At 55.6% G+C, this 17,706-nt stretch overlaps 1 protein-coding gene across 1 annotated transcript in view; it reads right to left on the reverse strand.

Annotated features, from left to right (window-relative positions):
- Positions 1–17,706, reverse strand: part of LOC137543659 (general transcription factor 3C polypeptide 2-like) — a 150,838-nt gene that overhangs the window by 21,367 nt on the left and 111,765 nt on the right. The window contains exons 11-12 of the mRNA XM_068264785.1: positions 14,112–14,240; positions 13,846–14,022 (exon numbers count right to left, since the gene is read on the reverse strand). Coding sequence (XP_068120886.1) covers positions 13,846–14,022; positions 14,112–14,240 — 306 coding nt within the window. The remainder of the gene's footprint in view (positions 1–13,845; positions 14,023–14,111; positions 14,241–17,706) is intronic.

The raw sequence follows: 17,706 nt of genomic DNA on the forward strand, positions 1-17,706 counted from the left end.
AGAGGTGCCCCCAGTATTAGGCAGCCAGAGGTGCCCCCCCAGTATTAGGCAGCCAGAGGTGTCCCCAGTATTAGGCAGCCAGAGGTGCCCCCCAGTATTAGGCAGCCAGAGGTGCCCCTCAGTATTAGGCAGCCAGAGGTGTCCCCAGTATTAGGCAGCCAGAGGTGCCCCTCAGTATTAGGTAGCCAGAGGTGTCCCCCAGTATTAGGCAGCCAGAGATGTCCCCCAGTATTAGGCAGCCAGAGGTGCCCCCCCAGTATTAGGCAGCCAGAGGTGCCCCCCCAGTATTAGGCAGCCAGAGGTGTCCCCAGTATTAGGCAGCCAGAGGTGTCCCCAGTATTAGGCAGCCAGAGGTGTCCCCAGTATTAGGCAGCCAGAGGTGCCCCCCAGTATTAGGCAGCCAGAGGTGTCCCCCAGTATTAGGTAGCCGTAGGTGCCCCCAGTATTAGGCAGCCAGAGCTGTCCCCCAGTATTAGGCAGCCAGAGGTGCCCCCAGTATTAGGCAGCTAGAGGTGCCCCCAGTATTAGGCAGCCAGAGGTGCCCCCAGTATTAGGCAGCCAGAGGTGTCCCCCAGTATTAGGCAGCCAGAGGTGTCCCCAGTATTATGTAGCCAGAGGTGTCCCCAGTATTAGGTAGCCAGAGGTGTCCCCAGTATTAAGCAGCCAGAGGTGTCCCCAGTATTAGGCAGCCAGAGGTGTCCCCCAGTATTAGGCAGCCAGAGGTGTCCCCAGTATTAGGTAGCCAGAGGTGCCCCCCAGTATTAGGCAGCCAGAGGTGTCCCCCAGTATTAGGTAGCCAGAGGTGTCCCCAGTATTAGGTAGCCAGAGGTGTCCCCAGTATTAGGCAGCCAGAGGTGCCCCCAGTATTAGGCAGCCAGAGGTGTCCCCCAGTATTAGGCAGCCAGAGGTGTCCCCCAGTATTAGGCAGCAAGAGGTGCCCCCAGTATTAGGCAGCCAGAGGTGCCCCCAGTATTAGGCAGCCAGAGGTGTCCCCAGTATTAGGCAGCCAGAGGCGCCCCCCAGTATTAGGTAACCCGAGGTGCCCCCAGTATTAGGTAGCCAGAGGTGTCCCCCAGTATTAGGCAGCCAGAGGTGTCCCCCAGTATTAGGCAGCCAGAGGTGCCCCCCCAGTATTAGGCAGCCAGAGGTGTCCCCAGTATTAGGCAGCCAGAGGTGCCCCCCAGTATTAGGCAGCCAGAGGTGCCCCTCAGTATTAGGCAGCCAGAGGTGTCCCCAGTATTAGGCAGCCAGAGGTGCCCCTCAGTATTAGGTAGCCAGAGGTGTCCCCCAGTATTAGGCAGCCAGAGATGTCCCCCAGTATTAGGCAGCCAGAGGTGCCCCCCCAGTATTAGGCAGCCAGAGGTGTCCCCAGTATTAGGCAGCCAGAGGTGTCCCCAGTATTAGGCAGCCAGAGGTGTCCCCAGTATTAGGCAGCCAGAGGTGCCCCCCAGTATTAGGCAGCCAGAGGTGTCCCCCAGTATTAGGTAGCCGTAGGTGCCCCCAGTATTAGGCAGCCAGAGCTGTCCCCCAGTATTAGGCAGCCAGAGGTGCCCCCAGTATTAGGCAGCTAGAGGTGCCCCCAGTATTAGGCAGCCAGAGGTGCCCCCAGTATTAGGCAGCCAGAGGTGTCCCCCAGTATTAGGCAGCCAGAGGTGCCCCCAGTATTAGGCAGCCAGAGGTGCCCCCAGTATTAGGCAGCCAGAGGTGTCCCCCAGTATTAGGCAGCCAGAGGTGCCCCCCAGTATTAGGCAGCCAGAGGTGTCCCCCAGTATTAGGCAGCCAGAGGTGCCCCCAGTATTAGGTAGTCAGAGGTGCCCCCAGTATTAGGCAGCCAGAGGTGTCCCCCAGTATTAGACAGCCAGAGGTGTCCCCAGTATTAGGCAGCCAGAGGTGCCCCCCAGTATTAGGCAGCCAGAGGTGTCCCCAGTATTAGGCAGCCAGAGGTGTCCCCAGTATTAGGCAGCCAGAGGTGTCCCCCAGTATTAGGCAGCCAGAGGTGTCCCCAGTATTAGGCAGCCAGAGGTGCCCCCAGTATTAGGTAGCCAGAGGTGCCCCCAGTATTAGGTAGCCAGAGGTGTCCCCAGTATTAGGCAGCCAGAGGTATCCCCAGTATTAGGCAGCCAGAGGTGTCCCCCAGTATTAGGCAGCCAGAGGTGCCCCCAGTATTAGGTAGCCAGAGGTGTCCCCAGTATTAGGCAGCCAGAGGTGCCCCCAGTATTAGGTAGCCAGAGGTGTCCCCCAGTATTAGGCAGCCAGAGGTGTCCCCAGTATTAGGCAGCCAGAGGTGTCCCCAGTATTAGGTAGCCAGAGGTACCCCAGTATTAGGCTGCCAGAGGTGCCCCCAGTATTAGGTAGCCAGAGGTGTCCCCCAGTATTAGGTAGCCAGAGGTGTCCCCAGTATTAGGCAGCCAGAGGTGTCCCCAGTATTAGGTAGCCAGAGGTGTCCCCAGTATTAGGCAGCCAGAGGTGTCCCCCAGTATTAGGCAGCCAGAGATGTCCCCAGTATTAGGTAGCCAGAGGTGCCCCCCAGTATTAGGCAGCCAGAGGTGTCCCCAGTATTAGGCAGCCAGAGGTGTCCCCAGTATTAGGCAGCCAGAGGTGCCCCCAGTATTAGGCAGCCAGAGGTGTCCCCCAGTATTAGGCAGCCAGAGGTGTCCCCCAGTATTAGGCAGCCAGAGGTGCCCCCAGTATTAGGCAGCCAGAGGTGTCCCCAGTATTAGGCAGCCAGAGGTGTCCCCAGTATTAGGTAGCCAGAGGTGTCCCCAGTATTAGGCAGCCAGAGGTGCCCCCCAGTATTAGGCAGCCAGAGGTGTCCCCAGTATTAGGCAGCCAGAGGTGCCCCCCAGTATTAGGTAGCCAGAGGTGCCCCCAGTATTAGGCAGCCAGAGGTGTCCCCCAGTATTAGGCAGCCAGAGGTGTCCCCCAGTATTAGGCAGCCAGAGGTGCCCCCAGTATTAGGCAGCCAGAGGTGCCCCCAGTATTAGGTAGCCAGAGGTGTCCCCCAGTATTAGGCAGCCAGAGGTGTCCCCAGTATTAGGCAGCCAGAGGTGTCCCCCAGTATTAGGCAGCCAGATGTCCCCCCAGTATTAGGCAGCCAGAGGTGCCCCCAGTATTAGGCAGCCAGAGGTGCCCCCAGTATTAGGCAGCCAGAGGTGCCCCCAGTATTAGGTAACTAGAGGTGCCCCCAGTATTAGGCTGCTAGAGGTGTCCCCCAGTATTAGGCAGCCAGAGGTGTCCCCAGTATTAGGCAGCCAGAGGTGCCCCCAGTATTATGCAGCCAGAGGTGTCCCCAGTATTAGGCAGCCAGAGGTGTCCCCAGTATTAGGCAGCCAGAGGTGTCCCCAGCATTAGGCAGCCAGAGGTGTCCCCAGCATTAGGCAGCCAGAGGTGCCCCCAGTATTAGGCAGCCAGAGGTGCCCCCAGTATTAGGCAGCCAGAGGTGCCCCCAGTATTAGGCAGCCAGAGGTGTCCCCCAGTATTAGGCAGCCAGAGGTGCCCCCAGTATTAGGCAGCCAGAGGTGCCCCCAGTATTAGGCAGCCAGAGGTGTCCGCAGTATTAGGCAGCCAGAGGTGCCCCCAGTATTAGGCAGCCAGAGGTGTCCCCAGTATTAGGCAGCCAGAGGTGCCCCCAGTATTAGGCAGCCAGAGGTGCCCCCAGTATTAGGCAGCCAGAGGTGTCCCCCAGTATTAGGCAGCCAGAGGTGTCCCCAGTATTAGGTAGCCAGAGGTGCCCCCCAGTATTAGGCAGCCAGAGGTGTCCCCCAGTATTAGGTAGCCAGAGGTGTCCCCAGTATTAGGTAGCCAGAGGTGTCCCCAGTATTAGGCAGCCAGAGGTGCCCCCAGTATTAGGCAGCCAGAGGTGTCCCCCAGTATTAGGCAGCCAGAGGTGTCCCCAGTATTAGGCAGCCAGAGGTGTCCCCAGTATTAGGTAGCCAGAGGTGTCCCCAGTATTAGGCAGCCAGAGGTGCCCCCAGTATTAGGCAGCCAGAGGTGTCCCCAGTATTAGGCAGCCAGAGGTGCCCCCAGTATTAGGCAGCCAGAGGTGCCCCCAGTATTAGGCAGCCAGAGGTGTCCCCCAGTATTAGGCAGCCAGAGGTGTCCCCAGTATTAGGTAGCCAGAGGTGCCCCCCAGTATTAGGCAGCCAGAGGTGTCCCCAGTATTAGGCAGCCAGAGGTGCCCCCCAGTATTAGGCAGCCAGAGGTGTCCCCAGTATTAGGCAGCCAGAGGTGTCCCCCAGTATTAGGTAGCCAGAGGTGTCCCCAGCATTAGGCAGCCAGAGGTGCCCCCAGTATTAGGCAGCCAGAGGTGCCCCCAGTATTAGGTAGCCAGAGGTGCCCCCAGTATTAAGCAGCCAGAGGTGCCCCCAGTATTAGGTAGCCAGAGGTGTCCCCCAGCATTAGGCAGCCAGAGGTGTCCCCAGTATTAGGCAGCCAGAGGTGTCCCCAGTATTAGGCAGCCAGAGGTGCCCCCAGTATTAGGCAGCCAGAGGTGTCCCCCAGTATTAGGCAGCCAGAGGTGTCCCCAGTATTAGGTAGCCAGAGGTGCCCCCCAGTATTAGGCAGCCAGAGGTGTCCCCAGTATTAGGCAGCCAGAGGTGTCCCCCAGTATTAGGCAGCCAGAGGTGCCCCCAGTATTAGGCAGCCAGAGGTGTCCCCCAGTATTAGGCAGCCAGAGGTGTCCCCAGTATTAGGTAGCCAGAGGTGCCCCCCAGTATTAGGCAGCCAGAGGTGTCCCCCAGTATTAGGTAGCCAAAGGTGTCCCCAGTATTAGGTAGCCAGATGTGTCCCCAGTATTAAGCAGCCAGAGGTGCCCCCAGTATTAGGCAGCCAGAGGTGTCCCCCAGTATTAGGCAGCCAGAGGTGTCCCCAGTATTAGGTAGCCAGAGGTGCCCCCCAGTATTAGGTAGCCAGAGGTGCCCCCAGTATTAGGCAGCCAGAGGTGCCCCCAGTATTAGGCAGCTAGAGGTGCCCCCAGTATTAGGCAGCCAGAGGTGTCCCCAGTATTAGGTAACTAGAGGTGCCCCCAGTATTAGGCAGCTAGAGGTGTCCCCAGTATTAGGTAGCCAGAGGTGCGACCCAGATTAGGTAACTAGAGGTGTCCCCAGTATTAGGTAACTAGAGGTTGCGCCTAGTATTAGGCAGCTAGAGGTGTCCCCAGTATTAGGCAGCCAGAGGTACCCCCAGTATTAGGTAACTAGAGGTGCCCCCAGTATTAGGCAGCTAGAGGTGTCCCCAGTATTAGGTAGCCAGAGGTGCCCCCAGTATTAGGTAGCCAGAGGTGCCCCCAGTATTAGGCAGCCAGAGGTGTCCCCGGTATTAGGTAGCCAGAGGTGCCCCCAGTATTAGGCAGCCAGAGGTGCCCCCAGTATTAGGCAGCCAGAGGTGTCCCCAGTATTAGGCAGCCAGAGGTGTCCCCAGTATTAGGCAGCCAGAGGTACCCCCAGTATTAGGTAACTAGAGGTGCCCCCAGTATTAGGCAGCTAGAGGTGTCCCCCAGTATTAGGCAGCCAGAGGTGTCCCCAGTATTAGGTAGCCAGAGGTGTCCCCAGTATTAGGCAGCCAGAGGTGTCCCCAGTATTAGGCAGCCAGAGGTGTCCCCCAGTATTAGGCAGCTAGAGGTGCCCCCAGTATTAGGCAGCTAGAGGTGCCCCCAGTATTAGGTAACCCGAGGTGCCCCCAGTATTAGGTAACCCGAGGTGCCCCCAGTATTAGGTAACCCGAGGTGCCCCCAGTATTAGGCAGCTAGAGGTGCCCCCAGTATTAGGTAGCCAGAGGTGCCCCCCAGTATTAGGTAGCCAGAGGTGCCCCCCAGTATTAGGCAGCTAGAGGTGCCCCCAGTATTAGGTAGCCAGAGGTGCCCCCCAGTATTAGGCAGCCAGAGGTGTCCCCAGTATTAGGCAGCCAGAGGTGTCCCCAGTATTAGGCAGCCAGAGGTGTCCCCAGTATTAGGTAGCCAGAGGTGCCCCCCAGTATTAGGCAGCCAGAGGTGTCCCCAGTATTAGGCAGCCAGAGGTGTCCCCAGTATTAGGCAGCCAGAGGTGTCCCCAGTATTAGGTAGCCAGAGGTGCGACCCAGTATTAGGTAGCCAGAGGTGCCCCCCAGTATTAGGTAGCCAGAGGTGTCCCCAGTATTAGGCAGCCAGAGGTGTCCCCAGTATTAGGCAGCCAGAGGTGTCCCCAGTATTAGGCAGCCAGAGGTGTCCCCAGTATTAGGCAGCCAGAGGTGTCCCCAGTATTAGGCAGCCAGAGGTGCCCCCAGTATTAGGCAGCCAGAGGTGCCCCCCAGTATTAGGCAGCCAGAGGTGTCCCCAGTATTAGGCAGCCAGAGGTGTCCCCCAGTATTAGGCAGCCAGAGGTGTCCCCCAGTATTAGGCAGCCAGAGGTGTCCCCAGTATTAGGCAGCCAGAGGTGTCCCCAGTATTAGGTAGCCAGAGGTGCGACCCAGATTAGGTAACTAGAGGTGTCCCCAGTATTAGGCAGCCAGAGGTTCCCCCAGTATTAGGCAGCCAGAGGTGTCCCCAGTATTCGGCAGCCAGAGGTGTCCCCAGTATTCGGCAGCCAGAGGTGCCCCCAGTATTAGGCAGCCAGAGGTGCCCCCAGTATTAGGCAGCTAGAGGTGCCCCCAGTATTCGGCAGCCAGAGGTGCCCCCAGTATTAGGCAGCCAGAGGTGCCCCCAGTATTAGGCAGCCAGAGGTGTCCCCAGTATTCGGCAGCCAGAGGTGTCCCCAGTATTATGTAGCCAGAGGTGTCCCCCAGTATTAGGCAGCCAGAGGTGTCCCCAGTATTAGGCAGCCAGAGGTGTCCCCAGTATTAGGGAGCCAGAGGTCCCCCCAGTATTAGGCAGCCAGAGGTGCCCCCAGTATTAGGCAGCCAGAGGTGCCCCCCAGTATTAGGCAGCCAGTGGTGCCCCCCCAGTATTAGGTAGCCAGAGGTGTCCCCCAGTATTAGGCAGCCAGAGGTGTCCCCAGTATTAGGTAACTAGAGGTGCCCTCAGTATTAGGTAACTAGAGGTGTCCCCAGTATTAGGGTAACTAGAGGTGCCCTCAGTATTAGGTAACTCGAGGTGCGACCCAGTATTAGGTAACTAGAGGTGCCCCCCAGTATTAGGTAACTAGAGGTGTCCCCAGTATTAGGTAACTAGAGGTGTCCCCAGTATTAGGTAACTAGAGGTGCCCACAGTATTAGGTAACTAGAGGTGCCACCCAGATTAGGCAGCCAGAGGAGTTCAGATTTGGTATTGTTAATAGGGTGCCTGTGTCTGTTCTTACGTTTAGAGTTTGTCCAGTTTCTCCCTCGTAAGTTCCTTTGGGGCATTTTGCACACATGATCAGATATACCAGGTTAGTAGTGGAAAATGTGCCTTGTACTCTGTACCCCGGTTGTGAACCTGGTGTTGTTATCCTGTCAGTGGAGTAGATGTGTCTGCAGGTCTCACACTTTATTGGGAGGGTAATGTGCCGTTCTGTTGTACCCATTCAAAGAACTCCAGTAATTCATGTTTTAGATTGAGAGGCTGTCAATATACCAGGAGGGGAGATTCAGGGAATATCTTTCCCATTCTGAAATCCTCATTAAAGGGAACCTAAACTGAGAAGGGTATGGATTTTTCCTTTTAAAATAATACCAGTTGACTGACTCTCCTGCTGATCCTGTGTCTCTAATACTTTCAGCCACAGCCCCTGAACAAGCATGCAGCAGATCAGGTGCTCTGACTGAAGTCAGACTGGATTAGCTGCATGCTTGTTTCAGGGTGTGATTCAGCCACTACTACAGCCAAAGGGATCAGGACTGCCAGGCAACTGGTATTGATTAAAAGGAAACATCCTCATCCCTCTCAGTTTAGGTTCCCTTTACAGAGACTCAGAGCCGAGTTATATTGCCTTTTTTTCTTACTTCCCTGGGGCTTCCTCCAGCCCCAGAAACATGGATGTGTCCCTCGCCATCCTCCCGCAGTCCGCTCAGAATCCTCCGTTCAGCCGCAGTCAACCCCCGGTACGCGTGCGGAGAAGGCCCCCCGCTGATGTCACAGAGCCGTTTACCGGAGAAGATTGCGGCTTAACGGTGGTGCTGAGGAGGATGGCGAGGGACACATCCATGCTTCTAGGGCTGGAGGAAGCCCCAGGGTAGTAAAAAAAAAAAAAGGCAATATGACTCAGCTCTGAGTCTCTTTAAGAGGAGCTGAAAAAAAAATCTACTTACCTGGAACTTTTCCCCGCCCCTGGCAGCCTATCTGTCCCTCTCCGCAGCTCTGCTCACCGCTGGTGTCCCCCTGTTGCAGATGTCGCCCTCGCCTGGTCGGCATCTTCTGCACCTGCATGCAGCTACACCGCTCGCAGTTGCGTTCCCGTAGCGTTCTGTGCAGGCGCAGTACTTTTGTGTCTGCCCAGAACGCTTCAGGCTGTGTGAGCGCAATCGCGCAGGCACAGAAGATGGTGGTCAGCATCTGTAACTGAGGGGATCCCGGGGACCCCAGCGGTGAGGGACCGACTGGCAGCCAGAGGCAGGAGGAAGCCCCAGGTAAGTAGATCTTGGTATTTTCAGCTTGCATCTTCCCTTGAAGATTTCCAGGTGAGGGATGAAGATGACAATCAGTGGGACACGGCTCTCTTGCTGGTTCTGCTTGTATTTCAGTCCTGGGGATGATGTTAGCTTTTCTGATTTGGGGCTCAATCAAAGGAAGTCTGTAACCTTGTTTAATGAAATGTTCTTCAGGTGATCCAGGTGTTTGTCTCTGTCCACCAAGTCAGAGCACATCTGATTGCATCTTATTGCTTGGCTGTAGATGATGGAGTTCCTTATGGGCTCGGAGTGGGAACGGTCATATCTCAGGTATGTGGGACGGTCTGTTGGTTTGATGTACATAGACGTTTGTAGGCTGCCCCCCGATGTACAGTACAATCTCTTTATAATAAGTCCCAATATAGTAAACATTTGTGAATAGTAAACTACCGCTTCAGGTCCCGGCCAAACTCCATTATACGTCTATGCAAGCAATGCCTGGTATAGTAAACTCTGATATAATAAAACTTCTGCTATAGTAAACATTTTTTGGCCTCTGCATGACGCCGACTCTGGATATAGTAAAAAATGGACGGAGCATCCATCATATGACAGTGTAAACCCATGGTCGGCTGCCTGACGATGCAGCCCTAAGGTATACTTAACCTTGTAGTCCACCAAATGTGCAAGAGCTGTACTGTACCTCCAATGGGAGGACAGAGCTGCTCCTGTGCAGCAGAGAATGCACCAGGGCATGCTGGGATATTTCTAGGACAAGTGCTTGTACTGTACCTACAATGGGAGGACAGAGCTGCTCCTGTGCAGCAGGGAATGTCCCAGGGCATGCTGGGCCATTTCTAGGACAAGTGCTTGTACTGTACCTCCAATGGAAGGACAGAGCTGCTCCCGTGCAGCAGAGAATGTACCAGGGCATGCTGGGATATTTCTAGGACAAGTGCTTGTACTGTACCTCCAATGGGAGGACAGAGCTGCTCCTGTGCAGCAGAGAATGCACCAGGGCATGCTGGGCCATTTCTAGGACAAGTGCTTGTACTGTACCTCCAATGGGAGGACAGAGCTGCTCCTGTGCAGCAGAGAATGTACCAGGGCATGCTAGGATATTTCTAGGACAAGTGCTTGTACTGTACCTCCAATGGGAGGACAGAGCTGCTCCTGTGCAGCAGAGAATGCACCAGGGCATGCTGGGCCATTTCTAGGACAAGTGCTTGTACTGTACCTCCAATGGGAGGACAGAGCTGCTCCTGTGCAGCAGAGAATGCACCAGGGCATGCTGGGCCTTTTTTAGGACAAGTGCTTGTACTGTACCTCCAATGGGAGGACAGAGCTGCTCCTGTGCAGCAGAGAATGCACCAGGGCATGCTGGGCCATTTCTAGGACACGTGCTTGTACTGTACCTCCAATGGGAGGACAGAGCTGCTCCTGTGCAGCAGAGAATGCACCAGGGCATGCTGGGCCATTTCTAGGACAAGTGCTTGTACTGTACCTCCAATGGGAGGACAGAGCTGCTCCTGTGCAGCAGAGAATGTACCAGGGCATGCTGGGCCATTTCTAGGACAAGTGCTTGTACTGTACCTCCAATGGGAGGACAGAGCTGCTCCTGTGCAGCAGAGAATGTACCAGGGCATGCTGGGATATTTATAGGACAAGTGCTTGTACTGTACCTCCAATGGGAGGACAGAGCTGCTCCTGTGCAGCAGAGAATGTACCAGGGCATGCTGGGCCATTTCTAGGACAAGTGCTTGTACTGTACCTCCAATGGGAGGGCAGAGCTGCTCCTGTGCAGCAGAGAATGCACCAGGGCATGCTGGGCCATTTCTAGGACAAGTGCTTGTACTGTACCACCAATGGGAGGACAGAGCTGCTCCTGTGCAGCAGAGAATGCACCAGGACATGCTGGGCCATTTGTAGGACAAGTGCTTGTACTGTACCTCCAATGGGAGGACAGAGCTGCTCCTGTGCAGCATAGAATGCACCAGGGCATGCTGGGCCATTTCTAGGACAAGTGCTTGTACTGTACCTCCAATGGGAGGACAGAGCTGGTCCTGTGCAGCAGAGAATGCACCAGGGCATGCTGGGCCATTTCTAGGACAAGTGCTTGTACTGTACCTCCAATGGGAGGACAGATATGCTCCTGTGCAGCAGAGAATGTACCAGGGCATGCTGGGCCATTTCTAGGACAAGTCCTTGTACTGTACCTCCAATGGGAGGACAGAGCTGCTCCTGTGCAGCAGAGAATGCACCAGGGCATGCTGGGCCATTTCCAGGACAAGTGCTTGTACTGTACCTCCAATGGGAGGACAGAGCTGCTCCTGTGCAGCAGAGAATGCACCAGGGCATGCTGGGCCATTTCCAGGACAAGTGCTTGTACTGTACCTCCAATGGGAGGGCAGAGCTGCTCCTGTGCAGCAGAGAATGCACCAGGGCATGCTGGGATATTTCTAGGACAAGTGCTTGTACTGTACCTCCAATGGGAGGACAGAGCTGCTCCTGTGCAGCAGAGAATGTACCAGGGCATGCTGGGATATTTCTAGGACAAGTGCTTGTACTGTACCTCCAATGGGAGGACAGAGCTGCTCCTGTGCAGTAGAGAATGCACCAGGGCATGCTGGGCCATTTCTAGGACAAGTGCTTGTACTGTACCTCCAATGGGAGGACAGAGCTGCTCCTGTGCAGCAGAGAATGCACCAGGGCATGCTGGGCCATTTCTAGGACAAGTGCTTGTACTGTACCTCCAATGGGAGGACAGAGCTGCTCCGGTGCAGCAGAGAATGCACCAGGGCATGCTGGGCCATTTCTAGGACAAGAGCTTGTACTGTACCTCCAATGGGAGGACAGAGCTGCTCCTGTGCAGCAGAGAATGTACCAGGGCATGCTGGGCCATTTCTAGGACAAGTGCTTGTACTGTACCTCCAATGGGAGGACAGAGCTGCTCCTGTGCAGCAGAGAATGTACCAGGGCATGCTGGGCCATTTCTAGGACAAGTGCTTGTACTGTACCTCCAATGGGGGTACAGAGCTGCTCCTGTGCAGCAGAGAATGCACCAGGGCATGCTGGGATATTTCTAGGACAAGTGCTTGTACTGTACCTCCAATGGGGGGACAGAGCTGCTCCTGTGCAGCAGAGAATGCACCAGGGCATGCTGGGCCATTTCTAGGACAAGTGCTTGTACTGTACCTCCAATGGGAGGACAGAGCTGCTCCTGTGCAGCAGAGAATGTACCAGGGCATGCTGGGCCATTTCTAGGACAAGTGCTTGTACTGTACCTCCAATGGGGGTACAGAGCTGCTCCTGTGCAGCAGAGAATGTACCAGGGCATGCTGGGATATTTCTAGGACAAGTGCTTGTACTGTACCTCCAATGGGAGGACAGAGCTGCTCCTGTGCAGCAGAGAATGTACCAGGGCATGCTGGGCCATTTCTAGGACAAGTGCTTGTACTGTACCTCCAATGGGAGGACAGAGCTGCTCCGGTGCAGCAGAGAATGCACCAGGGCATGCTGGGCCATTTCTAGGACAAGAGCTTGTACTGTACCTCCAATGGGAGGGCAGAGCTGCTCCTGTGCAGCAGAGAATGTACCAGGGCATGCTGGGCCATTTCTAGGACAAGTGCTTGTACTGTACCTCCAATGGGGGTACAGAGCTGCTCCTGTGCAGCAGAGAATGCACCAGGGCATGCTGGGATATTTCTAGGACAAGTGCTTGTACTGTACCTCCAATGGGGGGACAGAGCTGCTCCTGTGCAGCAGAGAATGCACCAGGGCATGCTGGGCCATTTCTAGGACAAGTGCTTGTACTGTACCTCCAATGGGAGGACAGAGCTGCTCCTGTGCAGCAGAGAATGTACCAGGGCATGCTGGGCCATTTCTAGGACAAGTGCTTGTACTGTACCTCCAATGGGGGTACAGAGCTGCTCCTGTGCAGCAGAGAATGCACCAGGGCATGCTGGGATATTTCTAGGACAAGTGCTTGTACTGTACCTCCAATGGGAGGGCAGAGCTGGTCCTGTGCAGCAGAGAATGCACCAGGGCATGCTGGGCCATTCCTAGGACAAATGCTTGTACTGTACCTCCAATGGGAGGACAGAGCTGCTCCTGTGCAGCAGAGAATGCACCAGGGCATGCTGGGATATTTCTAGGACAAGTGCTTGTACTGTACCTCCAATGGGAGGACAGAGCTGCTCCGGTGCAGCAGAGAATGTACTAGGCTTTCCAGGGATAAGGGTCTCTACATGTTGTCTGATGTTTGCCGGCAATCTGTTAACCATCTTAAGGGGCCCATATACTTACCGATTTTCCTGCCGATACACAGCCGATTCGATCACTGTGATCGAATCGGCTGTGAAATCGTCTCGCAAATGCTGACCGAACGATCGATTTCCGTCCGAAAATCGATCGTTCCCGTCCGAGCGGAAGATTTCGCTCGATCGCCGGCGGGTCAGGAGTGCGTCGATAGCGGCGTTTGAATGCCTGACGACCGACGCAATACAGCGGCAATACATTACCTGTTCTGCCGGCGCGAGTCCCCCGGTCACCGCTGCTCCGTCTCCGCGCTGGGCTCCGAGTCCAGCAGGCTTCACTTCTTCCTGTCCCGGCAGGAAGTTTAAACAGTTGAGCGCACTCTACTGTTTAAACTTCCCGGGCAGATTGTAAGCCCGACACGCGTTAGTGGATTCTGTCTTTGTTGCACTGTTTTGTGGAATTTTTTTAATAACATCTTATCAGCTTTTTTACATCCACCTGGCCTGGTTTGCGGATCCTTCTCGGTTTGTTAAACTTCCCCCGGCAGGAAGTAAAGTGAAGCTGAAGGAGCCCAGAGCAGAGAAGAGACAGCGGAGAGCGGGGGACTCGCGCCGGCCGGAGCAGGTAATGTACAGCGGCGGCTCCACAGATGGTGAATCGATTTCATGCTTTGCAGTAAAGGCAGCCATACAATCCCTCTCTGATCAGATTCGATCAGAGAGGGATCTATCTGCTGGTCGATCTGATGGCAAATCGACCAGTGTATGGCCACCTTTAGATACACAGATGATATCATGTGAAGGCGCATATATAGTTCAGGTCTGGAGACTTATGCAGTGACTGGCTCAGAAGCAGCATGCAGATCAGGTGACCACAACTGCTGGCAGTTACAGGAAGTATGGTGTGACACTGACATACACAGGCAGGTCAGGTGGCCACAACTGCTGGCAGTTACAGGAAGTATGGTGTGACACTGACATACACAGGCAGACATATAACTGTCATATACACATCTCTGGGAATGGTAGGTGCCCTTATACTCCGCATATATCTCCACAAATGGCCAATGATTAGAACAGGTCCTCTTACCAGATCTGCATCCTGGAAGCTGAGGTGAAAGCGACCAGCTGCCGCCCGGAAAGATTTGGGTTTGAAGTGTTGGTAGGTGTCGTTCTCTGCCGACTGGCCACTAGGCAGATCCAGGTTGTCACTGTTAGTGATGTCAGATGGAGGGTGGAGGGACTCAAAATCAACTTTATAAATCGGCTATAAAGAGAAATAGAAGCGGTTTTAGTGAAAGCCTGATAGTCGTACCACAGCCACCCGACCAGGGACGCCTCTGTAATCATACTCACAAATCTACGATCCGACGGTCTCTTGGCATTAATGGATGGAACATTGAGAAAGGGCATCACGATCGCCATGACTTCACCAGTGATATCACCAGCTATAACCATACCAAGCCAGTCTGAGCCAGACACACTCTGTAACACAAGATGGAGGAGAGAGCTGAGAGACGGAGGAGCAGAGAGCTGAGAGACGGAGGAGGAGAGAGCTGAGAGACGGAGGAGGAGAGAGCTGAGAGACGGAGGAGGAGAGAGCTGAGAGACGGAGGAGGAGAGAGCTGAGAGACGGAGGAGGAGAGAGCTGAGAGACGGAGGAGGAGAGAGCTGCGAGACAGAGGAGGAGAGAGCTGCGAGACAGAGGAGGAGAGAGCTGCGAGACAGAGGAGGAGAGAGCTGCGAGACGGAGGAGGAGAGAGCTGAGAGACGGAGGAGGAGAGAGCTGAGAGACTGAGGAGGAGAGAGCTGAGAGACGGAGGAGGAGAGAGCTGAGAGACGGAGGAGGAGAGAGCTGAGAGACGGAGGAGGAGAGAGCTGAGAGACGGAGGAGGAGAGAGCTGAGAGACTGAGGAGGAGAGAGCTGAGAGACGGAGGAGGAGAGAGCTGAGAGACGGAGGAGATTAGAGCTGAGAGACGGAGGAGGAGAGAGCTGAGAGACGGAGGAGGAGAGAGCTGAGAGACGGAGGAGGAGAGAGCTGAGAGACGGAGGAGGAGAGAGCTGAGAGACGGAGGAGGAGAGAGCTGAGAGACGGAGGAGGAGAGAGCTGAGAGACGGAGGAGGAGAGAGCTGCGAGACGGAGGAGGAGAGAGCTGAAAGGCAAGAGATGGAGGAGGAGAGAGCTGAGAGACGGAGGAGGAGAGAGCTGAGAGACGGAGGAGGAGAGAGCTGAGAGACGGAGGAGGAGAGAGCTGAGAGACGGAGGAGGAGAGAGCTGAGAGACGGAGGAGCAGAGAGCTGAGAGACGGAGGAGGAGAGAGCTGAGAGACGGAGGAGGAGAGAGCTGAGAGACGGAGGAGGAGAGAGCTGAGAGACGGAGGAGGAGAGAGCTGAGAGACGGAGGAGGAGAGAGCTGAGAGACGGAGGAGGAGAGAGCTGAGAGACGGAGGAGGAGAGAGCTGAGAGACGGAGGAGGAGAGAGCTGAGAGACGGAGGAGGAGAGAGCTGAGAGACGGAGGAGCAGAGAGCTGAGAGACGGAGGAGGAGAGAGCTGAGAGACTGAGGAGGAGAGAGCTGAGAGACGGAGGAGGAGAGAGCTGAGAGACGGAGGAGGAGAGAGCTGAGAGACAGAGGAGCAGAGAGCTGAGAGACGGAGGAGGAGAGAGCTGAGAGACGGAGGAGCAGAGAGCTGAGAGACGGAGGAGGAGAGAGCTGAGAGACTGAGGAGGAGAGAGCTGAGAGACGGAGGAGGAGAGAGCTGAGAGACGGAGGAGGAGAGAGCTGAGAGACAGAGGAGCAGAGAGCTGAGAGACGGAGGAGGAGAGAGCTGAGAGACGGAAGAGATTAGAGCTGAGAGACGGAGGAGGAGAGAGCTGAGAGACGGAGGAGGAGAGAGCTGAGAGATGGAGGAGGAGAGAGCTGAGAGACGGAGGAGGAGAGAGCTGAGAGACTGAGGAGGAGAGAGCTGAGAGACGGAGGAGGAGAGAGCTGAGAGACGGAGGAGGAGAGAGCTGAGAGACGGAGGAGCAGAGAGCTGAGAGACGGAGGAGGAGAGAGCTGAGAGACGGAGGAGCAGAGAGCTGAGAGACGGAGGAGGAGAGAGCTGAGAGACTGAGGAGGAGAGAGCTGAGAGACGGAGGAGGAGAGAGCTGAGAGACGGAGGAGGAGAGAGCTGAGAGACAGAGGAGCAGAGAGCTGAGAGACGGAGGAGGAGAGAGCTGAGAGACGGAGGAGCAGAGAGCTGAGAGACGGAGGAGAGAGCTGAGAGACAGAGGAGGAGAGAGCTGAGAGACAGAGGAGCAGAGAGCTGAGAGACAGAGGAGCAGAGAGCTGAGAGACAGAGGAGCAGAGAGCTGAGAGACAAGGAGGAGAGAGCTGCGAGACAGAGGAGGAGAGAGCTAAGAGACAGAGGAGAAGAGATCTGAGAGATGGAGGAGAGAGCTGAGAGATGGAGGAGAGAGCTGAGAGACGGAGGAGGAGAGAGCTGAGAGACGGAGGAGGAGAGAGCTGAGAGACGGAGGAGGAGAGAGCTGAGAGACGGAGGAGGAGAGAGCTGAGAGACGGAGGAGGAGAGAGCTGAGAGACGGAGGAGCAGAGAGCTGAGAGACGGAGGAGGAGAGAGCTGAGAGACGGAGGAGCAGAGAGCTGAGAGACGGAGGAGCAGAGAGCTGAGAGACGGAGGAGAGAGCTGAGAGACAGAGGAGCAGAAAGCTGAGAGACAGAGGAGCAGAGAGCTGAGAGACGGAGGAGGAGGAGAGAGCTGCCAGACAGAGGAGGAGAGAGCTAAGAGACAGAGGAGAAGAGATCTGAGAGATGGAGGAGAGAGCTGAGAGATGGAGGAGAGAGCTGAGAGACGGAGGAGGAGAGAGCTGAAAGACGGAGGAGGAGAGAGCTGAGAGACGGAGGAGGAGAGAGCTGAGAGACGGAGAAGGAGAGAGCTGAGAGACGGAGGAGGAGAGAGCTGAGAGACGGAGGAGGAGAGAGCTGAGAGACGGAGGAGGAGAGAGCTGAGAGACGGAGGAGGAGAGAGCTGAGAGACGGAGGAGGAGAGAGCTGAGAGACGGAGGAGGAGAGAGCTGAGAGACGGAGGAGGAGAGAGCTGAGAGACGGAGGAGGAGAGAGCTGCGAGACGGAGGAGGAGAGAGCTGCGAGACGGAGGAGGAGAGAGCTGCGAGACGGAGGAGGAGAGAGCTGCGAGACAGAGGAGGAGAGAGCTGCGAGACAGAGGAGGAGAGAGCTGAAAGGCAAGAGATGGAGGAGGAGAGAGCTGAGAGGCAGGAGTGGGAGGAGGAGAGAGCTGAGAGGCAGGAGTGGGAGGAGGAGAGAGCCAGGAGACTGAGGAGGAGATAGCCGAGAGGCACGAAACAGAGGAGGAGAGAGCTGAGAGGCACGAGATGGAGGAGGAGCTAACTAAGAGGCACGAGATGGAGGAGCTAGCTGAGAGGCACGAGATGGAGGAGGAGCAAGCTGAGAGGCACGAGATGGAGGAGGAGCAAGCTGAGAGGCATGAGATGGAGGAGGAGCAAGCTGAGAGGCATGAGATGGAGGAGCTAGCTAAGAGGCACAAGATGTAGGAGGAGCTAGCTGAGAGGCATGAGATGGAGGAGGAGCAAGCTGAGAGGCATGAGATGGAGGAGGAGCAAGCTGAGAGGCATGAGATGGAGGAGGAGCTAGCTAAGAGGCACAAGATGTAGGAGGAGCTAGCTGAGAGGCATGAGATGGAGGAGGAGCTAGCTGAGAGGCACGAGATAGGAGGAGAAGAGAGCTGAGAGGCACGAGATAGGAGGAGGAGCTAGCTGAGAAACAAGAGACGGAGGAGGAGAGATCTGTGTGTTTTTTTTACACTTGTAAACACAGCCTGTCCTATTATTCTGCTTTTGAAGTGCTATATTGATTGTACCGGCTGTGTGGAAAATGCTATGTAAAGAGAAATAAGTGCGGAGGAAATCT

This window comes from Hyperolius riggenbachi, unplaced genomic scaffold (assembly GCF_040937935.1).
Source record: "Hyperolius riggenbachi isolate aHypRig1 unplaced genomic scaffold, aHypRig1.pri scaffold_143, whole genome shotgun sequence".
Lineage (NCBI taxonomy): Eukaryota > Metazoa > Chordata > Amphibia > Anura > Hyperoliidae > Hyperolius > Hyperolius riggenbachi.